The 11,622-nt window shown below is 38.9% G+C and overlaps 2 protein-coding genes across 5 annotated transcripts; one reads left to right on the forward strand and one right to left on the reverse strand.

The window, feature by feature from the left end:
• The first annotated feature begins 46 nt into the window (after positions 1-46).
• Positions 47-5,440, forward strand: LOC100577562 (probable LIM domain-containing serine/threonine-protein kinase DDB_G0286997). 3 transcript variants are annotated; one of them, XM_006562614.3, is made up of 3 exons: positions 47-741; positions 1,393-1,596; positions 2,140-5,440. In XM_006562614.3, exons 1-3 carry the CDS (start codon positions 724-726, stop codon positions 4,090-4,092), a joined length of 2,175 nt encoding a protein of 724 aa, XP_006562677.2. In that variant the 5' UTR covers positions 47-723; the 3' UTR covers positions 4,093-5,440. The 3 variants fall into 3 exon arrangements, with proteins under 3 accessions (XP_006562677.2, XP_006562676.2, XP_006562679.2); XM_006562613.3 differs by lacking the exon at positions 47-741 and having other exon boundaries at positions 1,158-1,596; XM_006562616.3 differs by lacking the exon at positions 47-741 and having other exon boundaries at positions 1,158-1,596; positions 2,275-5,440.
• Positions 5,441-6,435: 995 nt separating this feature from the next.
• On the reverse strand, positions 6,436-11,362 carry LOC725701 (sialin-like). Of its 2 annotated transcripts, XM_026440359.1 has the most exons (10): positions 10,841-11,362; positions 10,151-10,351; positions 9,312-9,517; positions 9,016-9,237; positions 8,812-8,896; positions 8,567-8,733; positions 8,259-8,408; positions 8,031-8,163; positions 7,660-7,913; positions 6,436-7,235 (listed from the first exon to the last, which is right to left on the reverse strand). In XM_026440359.1, the coding sequence occupies exons 2-10, from the start codon at positions 10,233-10,235 to the stop codon at positions 6,942-6,944; spliced, it is 1,596 nt and encodes a 531-aa protein (XP_026296144.1). In that variant the 5' UTR covers positions 10,236-10,351; positions 10,841-11,362; the 3' UTR covers positions 6,436-6,941. The 2 variants fall into 2 exon arrangements, with proteins under 2 accessions (XP_026296144.1, XP_016767472.2); XM_016911983.2 differs by lacking the exon at positions 10,151-10,351 and having other exon boundaries at positions 10,841-11,360.
• Positions 11,363-11,622: the final 260 nt, after the last annotated feature.

Below are 11,622 nucleotides of genomic sequence, written 5' to 3' on the forward strand. Positions count from 1 at the left end.
TTCATCGTGATCCACGCGAATTTTTTTTTTTTTTTTCTATGTTCCGTTCTTTCTTTTTTCCTCGTAACGAAAAATGGAATGTTTCAACTTGTTCTTAAAGAATAATATAATTAATAATTGTAAACAGATGCATGGAAAAACCATTGGAATTTTGAGTTGTATATGTTAAATTGCAGGCTCTGCGAACGATGTCTTTAAAATAATACGAGGAACAGATACGATGAACAATACAATGATCTGAAATATTTATTGCTTGTTAGAAAAACGTTTATTATACGTTATTACTTTAGATTTGTTGGTACGAGTAAAATGTACAGTTAAATGGAACTATGTTGTATAAGAATTATATGCTGTTCATAAATAAATTTTATGTAAAATATGGGATATAAAATATTTAAAAAATACTTCGAAAAAAAATGTTCAAAATGTGTATTAAATATTCCGATCCATTGATCCAAATTGATCGATGTATCGAAATAAAAGCCAAAGTGAATGAAAATTGCGCAATTTTCAATTCCGGTGGCAAGAACGTTTGATTAACGGCTTATTATTCGATATTACACCTTCTCGTAACCGAGGTGTTTAGGGGTCATCAAGGTTGAGCGCGTCGCTGGAGAGCACGTTGAAGTGGAAAGGGTGGTGGTTGTACGCTGTGTCACTCTATATATAACGGCAGTGGGCACCCCACGCGATATTAAGAACGTTCACCGCATCTGCGGTAACATGGTTTCCAGTTACAAGGTATTTACTTACCGTTCGAACTACTTACGGCTCGCCGATCAGTGTGGCAACGATGTGTTCATCGCATCTATCAATTGATCAATATCGAACAACTACAAAGGCTAATTTACTAAGCCGGAGAAATTTAATTATCGATATATCTCGCGGGATATATCCGATACATCCATTGTGTACATCCTCGGTGATTGTGAATATAGCAGTGCATCGTTTTCACTTTTCAGTGCACAGTAGTTCTCGCTAGTTCTTTGCTGTGCGGTGCTTCCACGTCTCTAACGTAAAATCAGTTCAACCGGTTTCAGTGAAAAGTGTCCTAAAGTGATTTTTTGATTCGTCCAATATTTTTCCATCTTTTCCTTTTCTTTTCTTCTTTAAAATATTTTCTTATCGCGAACAACTTTTTTTTTTCTGCCATCGAAACGATCATTTCTTTTATTTTCTTTTTTTAAATCGTTTTCATATATAATTATAATAAATGCAAGTGTTACGATTGAGAAATCTATATGAATACTCTTTCGCAATTTGTTAAGATCCAATGGTTAATTGATCGATGCTACATTAGTGACATTAGTCTTTTTATCATTAATTCCAAGCGGTAAAGATTATTGAATTAAATATAAGATGCGCCAATTATATTTAACTCTCTGTTTACAGAGATCAACATCTGCCGTCGTCGAGATGACGCCATGGCTGATGGCAATATTCTGTCTGGTTACCGCGGGCTGTTCAAACGTCACGGATCAGCAAACATCCGAGACACACCACGATCAACAGGTGGCGATCCTGAAACAGATCAGAAAAGTGAATGAAGACGGCTCTTACACGTACGGTTACGAGGCTGGAGATGGATCTTTCAAGGTAAGATTAAATAGCTTGCACCGTTTAATGCGAAAGGTATGTAATGGGCGTTCTACGTTTCTTAATACCCGAGAGATTTATCGTTGTAACGTGACGCGTTTCATAATTTCGAGTAATCTTCTAGCGGAAAAGGTGTACTGTTTGAACAAGCAAATTGTGCAATTAAAATTGTTAAATTGTTAAATATCGACATCGTTTATATTTTCTTAATTGTTGTCGAAATAAAGGAAACAGCTTCTTTGAATAATTTGAACAACTTAATTGCGCAGAGTTCTCTCTTGAAACATAAGCTAATAGAGCGAATAAAGTAGGTTAAATTTATGCAATGGAACGTATGAAAGTACTTGGCATAAATTGTCAATTTCGAGTAATAAATCTTAAATAATAAATATTTATTTCATATTCTTTTAAAATCAAATAATTTATTAATATCCACGTAATAATGTCCACGTAATAAACATAAAAATATTTCGATTTCAATGGAATATTTTGAAAATTTTTCAATCAACGAGAAATTTGCTGAACGGAAGAAATTATTGTCAGGTCGAGAGCCGTGACGTTTTAGGCAACATCAAGGGTACGTTCGGTTTCGTCGACGCGGATGGTGAAATTAAGAGGGTATCGTACTCTTCCTCTAATGGAACAGGATTTAAAGCAACCACGGTGTCGCCATTGCAGGAGCACGTGTCCGTGGTGCAAAGCATTCCACGCTTAAACCGTACCACCACCACCAAGAAACCGAACATCGTCTATCCATCCTCGACCGAAGCATCCACGAAATCGTCGGTGGTTCAATCCATACCGCGAAACAGAAAGACGACGACCACCTCCACGAGCACAACTACAACCACCACGGAACAACCGAAGACGATATTCAATCATTACCTGAAAGGAACGGGAAAGAGTAGACCACGTTTCATCATAAACGGTCAACAAAGGCCGCTCGTAATCGAAGAGGAAAGCGAGGTGGAGGTGGACGAAGATTCCCAGATAAATCGGCCAACCACGGACGACAAAACGTCCACGTACAGAAAAATCATTTTTGCCAAACGGCCGATCGATCAAACTTTACGCCCCATCTCGGACGATTTCATAGAGAAGGAGGACGAGGCGAAAGTGACGAGTGGGAATAATCTAAGGAGGCAGCTCCACGAAGACACCACGAAGCCAAATCCAATCGTGGAGGGTAGCAACGACGATCATCCCGACGTTTACGGTGGTTCCTTGTCCACGACTCGGCCCCTGTTCACCACGACCACCCCACCGAGGGTTCTGCAACGCGTCTCGCCGGCTGCTCGGGTCGAAAAACCGAAAGTGTACGTCAATCGGGAGAACCTCGCCCCTCCGAGATCGTTCGAAAACGTAAATTCCCGAGCATTCGAGACGGAAACGAAAATACCCCAGGAGGAGCGTGTCTCGCAGCCTCAACCGGTTTTGATCCGTGGCCCTCCTCGCGTGGCGGCGGAGAACCGAGAGTATCTACGCCAAAGCACGGAACCGATCTTCGTTAGACAACAACCGGACCAGTTCTTACCGGCTGGAAGAATCTTGGTTCCCGCTCAACCGAACATCGAAGAGGATCCCGCTTACAGGCCGCTGTCCATCAACAGGATCTTGCTGCGTCCCCTCCCTAGCCAGCAACCGCTCTACTCCACGACAACGGACGCGAATATTCACTATCTAACGGAGAATCCCCTGCCCGAGCAAGAAGAGGACCCCAGAGTCGCCATGGCGCCTGGCTACATGCGTCCAAGACCTTTCCCCCGACCCGTCATCTTCCAAGAGCCTCGAGCCAGGCCCGTGTTGAGACCCGTCTCGCCGCCCGTCACTCCAATGGACGAAAGGGAGTATCAAACCACCTCGGAGTATCCTTACAGGAGCAGCACGCTTGCCCTGCCCCCGGAACCACCGAATCCGATCAACCCTCCTCTTAGCAGACGCGACTTCCAGTTACTGTTGAGGAGGTTGTTGGTGAGCCAGTACGGCGTCCAGGCTCTGTCCTATCCGAAAACGTACCTGGAGGACGCGCTGTACGATCAGCAACCGTATCCCTCTTATCAGCCAGGCTATCAGACGGTCGCGCCGAGGTCAGAAATTCCGGGCTACGATCAACAGGTTCCGCTCCAGTACGGCGATCGGGTACCGATCAGGCGTCCAGTCTACGCCAGACCTTTGAGCCCTGTTTATCAACAGTACGAGGATTACAACGACGGGAGAGGAGGGTACTCGAAGAGGGTGTACAGGCAGAAGTTCTACGCGCAAGAGGTCGGCGACGAGGGGGACGAAATATTGCCAGCGCCTATCCGGGAAGCGTTGTTGTTGAGGATGCTGCAACTGGCGATTAACGCTGAACGGCCGCCTCCCGTGCTCGCGTCACCGGTTATGACCACAACGACGCCTGCCTCGAGGTACAGGAAGACAGGACCGGTCAGGAGCGTGCAGATTATTACCGACGAGGAGGAGGACGGGAAGGAGACGATGAAGAAGAAGATGTGAATAATTCTAGCTCTCGGTTGGTTACGAAATCAAAGAATGTTTAAGTTGAAATTTAGTTTTTTTTTGTTCTTATGACGAATAGTTTTTTCGTTTGTAGAATACGAGGTTACGAGCGAGGTTTCGTGAATTAAATAGGAAGATGTAATTATAGAATTACGTAGAAAAGTTAATACTTCTACTGTAGAGTATATATGGTTTTTAGGAAATGACGATTTAAAAATTATCAACGATAAATTGATAATTGATTCGAAACATTAAAGGATGGTGTAAATTTGTAAGCGAAAACATTCTTTTACGTTTGTACGATTTAGAGGAAATGTTTCGAAATATATATTATTTATTTTTCTATTATTAAATTATCCTTAAAGACAAAGAATTTTATGAAAAAGAAATTTCACAATGAACCGTTCTCACACTCGACGTCCAATTATTTTTTTTTTTTTTTTTTTTTTACGTTTCCCTTGAGATTATACTTGATACTCGTTCCGATCGTTCGTCAAAAGAATTACAAGGTTACTTATCTTCTTCGACAATTAATTTTTCTCGTCCAACAATAACGTATAAGTCGTCGACAATCTTAATTAGCCGGACACAGAGATGATCGTTTCCATAATGAGAAGATAACCGAGAGAAGAGCGTGAGAATGAAGTAAAAGCGGAGTCGATAAGCGGGATCGTGGCGACACAGTTTTCACGGAACAACACGGACCGGTATCGTCAGCGAAACGAATCGACTTCTATGAAAGGGAAAACGTCCCACGTGTGCTCGTCCATACGATTTTCCGCGCGGCAACTTTCAACTATCTCGCAACTATCTCGACTCGTTCTTGCTTTCGAGTCGAATCGTCGTTACACTTAAGTCGATGGTTAAATGGCGGTGTATATGGTCAGTCTAGTACAATTACGTTGATCTTGCATACAACTACTGAGTATTTACTCTGTGTTTCACTCTGTGTGTCACGTAAAAGTTTCCAAAAAGACGAGCGGAAAATACTTTTAATTTTAGCTCAAAGGTATAATTGGATATGTTCAATTGTCATTGTCAATGCGAAGTATTGTTCATTAAATTTAGATCTTTTTCATATTTGAAATATCTCAGTCTTCTTTTCCTTGTTTTTATTTCAGTTTGATTCAGTTATTTCTATTTTTGTCCTTGTTGCATTGCATTTTAAATTTACCGATAATTTAATAACTCGATACGAAGATTGCTTCAATTGAATGCTGAACGTATCCAAATTAAGCCGTCCTTCAGCCTTCGTTCCACATTGTAAATACAATTTTATACAAAAATATAAGTGTAATATACTTATATCGAAATAAAAAACGAGATAGATGGTAGATATAAACTATATGGTGTGAAAATTCATTTCATAAGTCTCTGAGAGCCGGCGTAGCAGAAAGAATAATAACATGCCTACCTGTTGGTAATTAGCATCGCTGGTTGCGACACTTTGCTGCTGGATACGAGAAACTCGTATTTGTTAGACGGTCGCGTTGCCCGCACTATGGCTATACGACGTAGATCATGAGATTTTGCACCTTAGTTTCCACGTACTCTTTTTCCACCTCTTGCCAAATCTCCGTAGAAATACATTTACACAAACTTTAAGAATACTTTTTGCAAAAGAATAGAATCCAATCGAATCAGTTTTAAGTTCAAAAAAATTTTCGATCTACACACGAATGATATGAATATTGAGAACTATGATTAACAATGGCTTTCTTCGTCCCAGAGATATCGTCGATAAATTAAAGCGTGCATGGGTTGGAATAAAAATTTCACTCGGTTGAAGAACATTCGACAAATATCGTGGAATTGATACAATAACTGGGCATTTATCGAGAAATAGAACGGAAACGAATAGTTTAACGGTAATGGAAAGAACTTTTTTTTCATGGCAGGCAACCTTTCGGTTTTTCTGCTGGGACCGGATGCACGCGTGAAAGGTTGTCGTTAAGAAACGAGGAGATATTCGCCAATTGGACGGTGCTCCTATAGTTTGCAACTGTGCGACTTCCGGTATCCTGTGAACAGTGCCAATAACGAGCGTATTTTTTTAATATGGACCACCTAGGTAAATAAGAACAGTTGGAGGTCGTTTCCATCCATAATATAATTGGAGCAACAAGTTCTTTTCATCCACTTTCCTCGTCGTTTGTAATGGAAAGTTGTAAAAGATATAAGACACACTCGAGATGGATTCATTGTCTTTTCGTGTGTATGTATCTGTGCACGATATCGGCAAAGAAACACGGAGACAAAGAGAAAGAAAGGGGAATTCGCAGGGATAAGATACGATCTCGATACGTTCAGGTAACAATCGTGTAGTAAAATATCAGAAGAGACAGAGAGAGAGAGCTATATTCTATACAACGCTTTACTTTTGACGCTTTGCGCAAGCGTCATTTATTGCGCTAACATAAAAGTGAATAATTAATAAGGTAATAACGCGAAATCGATTCAAATTTCTAATTTATAATTTCAATCCGTTCCTTTAATATTCTTGAGAATATTTAAGAAAGATGATAAAAATCGAGCATCCAATTTCTTAAAACTTGAGCGTGATAAAAATTGTGATAAAGTGGACTCGATCGGTTTTCGCTTCTGAATTTATGACTAGTGTCACACAACCGTTTGACTCCAACCACAAAAAGTGAAACAACAGACGTGAAAGGAATGTGTATAACGTGCACGTGTAATTAAACAATTTGCATGAACATCCGCAGTCGCTTTAAAATAATTCCTCGATACTTTTGTACAAATATTATAACGAAATATGAGACACAATTCTTAGATAGAAAAAAAAATACTGAGCTGAATATCGAAATTCTCACGTATGACCGTGAAATCTAGGTGGACGCCTGCGAAACTTCCGAGTGGACCGAGGCGGAACGAGGCACGTTCCTCGCGCTTTCGGCGTCCTCCTCGAGCGGATAAGGATTGAAAGGTTCCGTTTGCACGGCCACGTCCTCGTAATCGAGCTCCAAAGCGTCTTGCTCGTAAATTGCGTCGTGACTCCGCGGCCGTGCCACGGAAGGTATCCACGGTTGCGGCGTTCCTTTTCCAAGCGCCAAGAAAACCGCGGCAGTCGTTAACAGAACGACGGAGGCGACGCCGAACACCAGTCGCCACGAGCCGGCTATCTAAAATAAAAAAAAAAAAAAATTGTTCTTCTTCACTGCGACGAAGATTGATGGAAAAATATTCCAACGAATACCTGGTTAAAAATTATTAAGTGATTTTTACTTAAGTGATTTCGCTTGGAAAAAAAGAGAAGAAAAAGTATAAGTAAAATTTTAATTGAAGGATAGTTTGAATACTTACGCTTGGTAACCGACAGTTAATGGGCTGTAAGGAAGTTAGAATTGGAAAGATCGGAAGATCGTTAAAATTATTATTGCGGTTTCGTTAAGCGTGAAAGGTTTAATGTTTCCTGTGGTATTTTTACCACAGAGAGATTTTTACTTGTAAGAGGAAATCGGACGTTGAAACGGAGATTGGAATACGTCTGTCTAATAAATATCTATGAATTGACAAAATTTTTTTACCATCAAATTTAAGACTTACAGAGCCATGAAGAGCTTGAGTGACAAAGTAATTAGCGGCCAATAGACCTGCCGCGCCTAAAGTAGAGCACAATGCACACGCGGCAGCCGCACAGGCTGGAGATTCTACGGGAGCCAGGTCGGCTATGGCAGCCAAAGCTCCTGCTGGCGCGGTGCCAGATACGAGAAGGGCGGCTATCCCTAGCCAGGCTGCCCCTAATGCCTGGCAACCAGCGTAACCAGCGACGAAAAGTAGGGCAGCTGGTATAAAATGAGCTGCGAAAAACAGAACGAATTAATTTAACTTCTGACGAAAATCTAATTCGATGAAATTAAGAAATAGCTAACTGTTCATAATAATTAATAAGTTGTTTGAATCCAATGAACACGTACCAGTATAAACGACCAATTTTCTTGCCGTGGTCGTAGAAACTATTTTCGATTCCCGAACGTGATCCACGAGAAGACCGCATGTTAAAGCAGCCATGAAATGCCCAATGTGAGGTAACGTCGTCAACACAGAATCCTTGAAATCATTGAAAAATAAACGTTCATTTTGCAGGAGAAAACGAAGGATCGAATGTGTTTTAATTTGTTTATATATCGTTGAAAAATATTCACATTGGCTGTTGAGAATCCATAAATGAGCTTCAGATATTTCGTCATACCAAGAGCGAGAGTTGCATCGCCCCATTGATTTCCCATCGTTGCCACTGCGGATGCCCAAACAGGAACTGATCGCAGCAATTTCCCCCATGGAATCACAGCTGCCTATTAATTTCATATTTAAATGTTTCTTTTTTTTTTAATTTTTTTTCGTTATTTAGTAATTTTTATTGAGTAATGATAATCTGAATTAAATAAGAAAAGAAAGGTACATAAAAGAAAATCGTCCATTTAAAGTAGATAAAGGGAAAATTTGATCTTACATTTGTGTCGTGCTGGTAGGACTTTGGTGTGTCTTTGACGAATCGACCAAAGGAGAAGTACCAACAAAGTGCAATGCAAACGAGACCATAACAAAGCGAATCTCGTCCAAAACTTCGGACGACGGCTGTTCCTATCCATCCTGTGAGACAGTATCCAACACTGACAGCTGTTAACAAACGTAACATTTATTAATATCGAGATATATATATATATCTAGACTTCAATAAAATTAATAAAAATTTACCAGCGTAACAACTGAAGTACCAACTTCTATGAGTGCTCTTAAACCAAGTCATAGCGAGCATGTGAGCAGCAGGCATAGTTGCACCCTGCAAGTGAGAAATCATGAGAAATGATTAACGATTTCTCTATTATCCATATCCTTTTTATCTTTTTCTTGCAAAATTATATTATATGCACATTAGAATCTCCATGATTTAATTCTTACTGTACATAATCCTTGAAACAGACGAAGCGCCACGTGAGACGGGCCTCTCCATGCAGCTGGTACCAATAAAGATGCCAAACAAGCACTAAGAACCGCACGTGAGAACACCATAGATGGACCCGATCTTCCCCATACTAAACATCCTCCTAAAATCGGACCCGCCACTTGTCCCCACAGAAACGCCTCTCTCATTATAGATTCTGCACGTTCTTCGGGCGGTAACTGAAAAGTATCGTTCCTTTTTCTTCAAAAAGAAAATGCGCTCCTCGAGAAAATATTTAAAAAAATACACTTACCTCCATTAATATAACTTCAAAATCCTCGGTGCGATTACGACTACTGATGTTGACCAGCATTTCACAATGCCACGACGTGTCAATGATGGCATGATTGTCTTTTTGATTGGCAAGTAATGCAACCGAGGAGCTCACCTCCACCGCGCCGCAAAGTGCAAATCCAACTGCAACAAGCGCAGCAACGATGTGTCGCGCTCGTACAGCCGCTAATTAATTATTAAACAACGATATTTAATAAAAATTTAATTGAATAAAAATTGTTATTATTGTTATTGTTATTTTATTAGAAAAAAATTATAATATTCGAAAATATTTTATTATATAAGTTATTTATGTGAAATTTTAAATGACGTGTAGATGTTATATTTTTAAATTAGTACATTCTATTTAAATAAACTAAAATAATTTCAATTCTTTTCATCGTATTATCAGGCGACAGCAAGCAACTGTTATGCACGTTGTATACATACATTATCAGCGCTATTATACACCGTCTCTAACTGTTTGTTTTTGATAAATTGATTAAACAATAGATTTCATAATTTCGGTTTTTAAGTCAGAGTTAAGGAAATATTTTCTAATTATCCATTATATAATAATATCAACTTATCGATAACAAATTTGGAAGAACGTAAGTTTTTCTTTTGTAAGATAATATTAATATTATTTTTATAGAGAAAAATATCATAAATTCAGCGTTAATTATAATAAAAATATGAAATGAGAATGGATTGATTTCTCATTCGATATTTTATTATTAAGATATCGATAAAAAAATTCAATTTATTATCTATCTATTACTTTAAACTCGTATTTATCTTATGTTTAATTGGACGAACCTCGAACTTCGTATGCGGCTTGCTTTATCTGAACACTGCTACGTTTCACCAACTGCACTCTACCTCTTTTAACGAACTCTTCCATCTCACGATAGTCGAAAGGAGCAAAATCGACGTGTGCATACCTCTTTTATCGTACGTTTCTATGCCTATTATCTCATTACTATTCCGTGCAATGCAAACGACCTCGACTTTGGTTTCCTTAAAACGTAGTACAAATAATGATTCTTAAAAATAACAAATATCCGATGATAAGAAATTTCCTTCTTCATTTTTGTTCATTCGTAAATTCTCTTTATAAAGTGAGAAGAAAATTCCGTGTATATCTCTAGTAAGAAAACAGGAAAACTATGTATTACCACAATTGAGATACGCAATATAATAATCTGTATATACAATATCATAAATCTCCAAGTTTTAATCACCGCCAGTCTAATATTTATTTATATCTTATTACTTTATTAAGTATTGGCATATATCACAAACTTGTTCTCGATTTAAAAAAAAAACACTCCTATAATAACAACATACATTTTAAATTATAAATATCACGTGTAATGCCATGTTAAATATAACTATTTCAACCCTATCATTATATCATATATATATATATATACTTTTTTATAACTTCTGCTATCTAAATAATCATCGTGTCAAATTAATATAAATCCTCGATTTATCCCCCTTTACCTTTCATTTCAAGCGCCGCATGTCTCAACTGGACGCTCCCACGTTTAAGACGGACGAGCGCTGCCATATTTATCACAAGTGTCGATGCACGACAGTTCGAGTTTTCATCACGCGTTCACAATTACACAGATTTATGCACATTTTACGATCGTAAAAAGAAACGCACCGATCCCTCACTGACACCTCCGTGCCGCGGCGTGACACGGGTCAACACGGCCGCCTCGTGTTCCACGAACCGCATTTGTCATCCGTGAGCGCGAGTGAATGAACATCTCCCGTTAACGAGACTTGATACAATAAGTACCTATACCAGGTCAGCCTTGAAGCACCGTTTGATGCCTGCTCCGTGATATTTTCACGTCCGTCCCGTCGCAAAATGCGATATCTCGCACCCAAGGATTTTATACGTGATAACGATCGAATTCCGACAAACGTTATCAAAAAATCTGTGAATTATTAAACGAATCGTGAAATCTTTAATTGTTTTATTTTCTTTTTTTTTTTTTTGAGATAACACGCTTGCTCAAAAGACGCGCTTCGAAATCTTCGCCTCATTTGGAAGAAGGGAAGAAAGTATTGTAGATTTATTCGTTACACAATGTAATTACACAATGTTTAATTATCATGTTATTGACTGATTATATTGTAGAAGAATATCTAGAATAGATTAAACGAGCATATATATTTATTTATATCATCTATATATTTAAGTTTATGGATATAGCAAGTATAGTTTTAATTATTAGTTCTCTTTTCTTCTTTTTCTTTATTTATTTATTTAT

Source organism: Apis mellifera, linkage group LG4 (genome assembly GCF_003254395.2).
Source record: "Apis mellifera strain DH4 linkage group LG4, Amel_HAv3.1, whole genome shotgun sequence".
Lineage (NCBI taxonomy): Eukaryota > Metazoa > Arthropoda > Insecta > Hymenoptera > Apidae > Apis > Apis mellifera.

Bases quoted from the DNA above. Each gene is read 5' to 3' on its own strand.
- LOC100577562 (XM_006562613.3), top strand. From the start codon at position 1,360: ATGCGCCAATTATATTTAACTCTCTGTTTACAGAGATCAACATCTGCC. The intron at 1,597-2,139 runs GTAAGATTAAAT...AATTATTGTCAG, and splicing joins CTGGAGATGGATCTTTCAAG to GTCGAGAGCCGTGACGTTTT.
- LOC725701 (XM_026440359.1), bottom strand. From the start codon at position 10,235: ATGGAAGAGTTCGTTAAAAGAGGTAGAGTGCAGTTGGTGAAACGTAGC. The intron at 8,409-8,566 runs GTAAGATCAAAT...TGAAATTAATAG, and splicing joins CCTACCAGCACGACACAAAT to GCAGCTGTGATTCCATGGGG. The intron at 8,164-8,258 runs GTGAATATTTTT...AATGATTTCAAG, and splicing joins ATGGATTCTCAACAGCCAAT to GATTCTGTGTTGACGACGTT.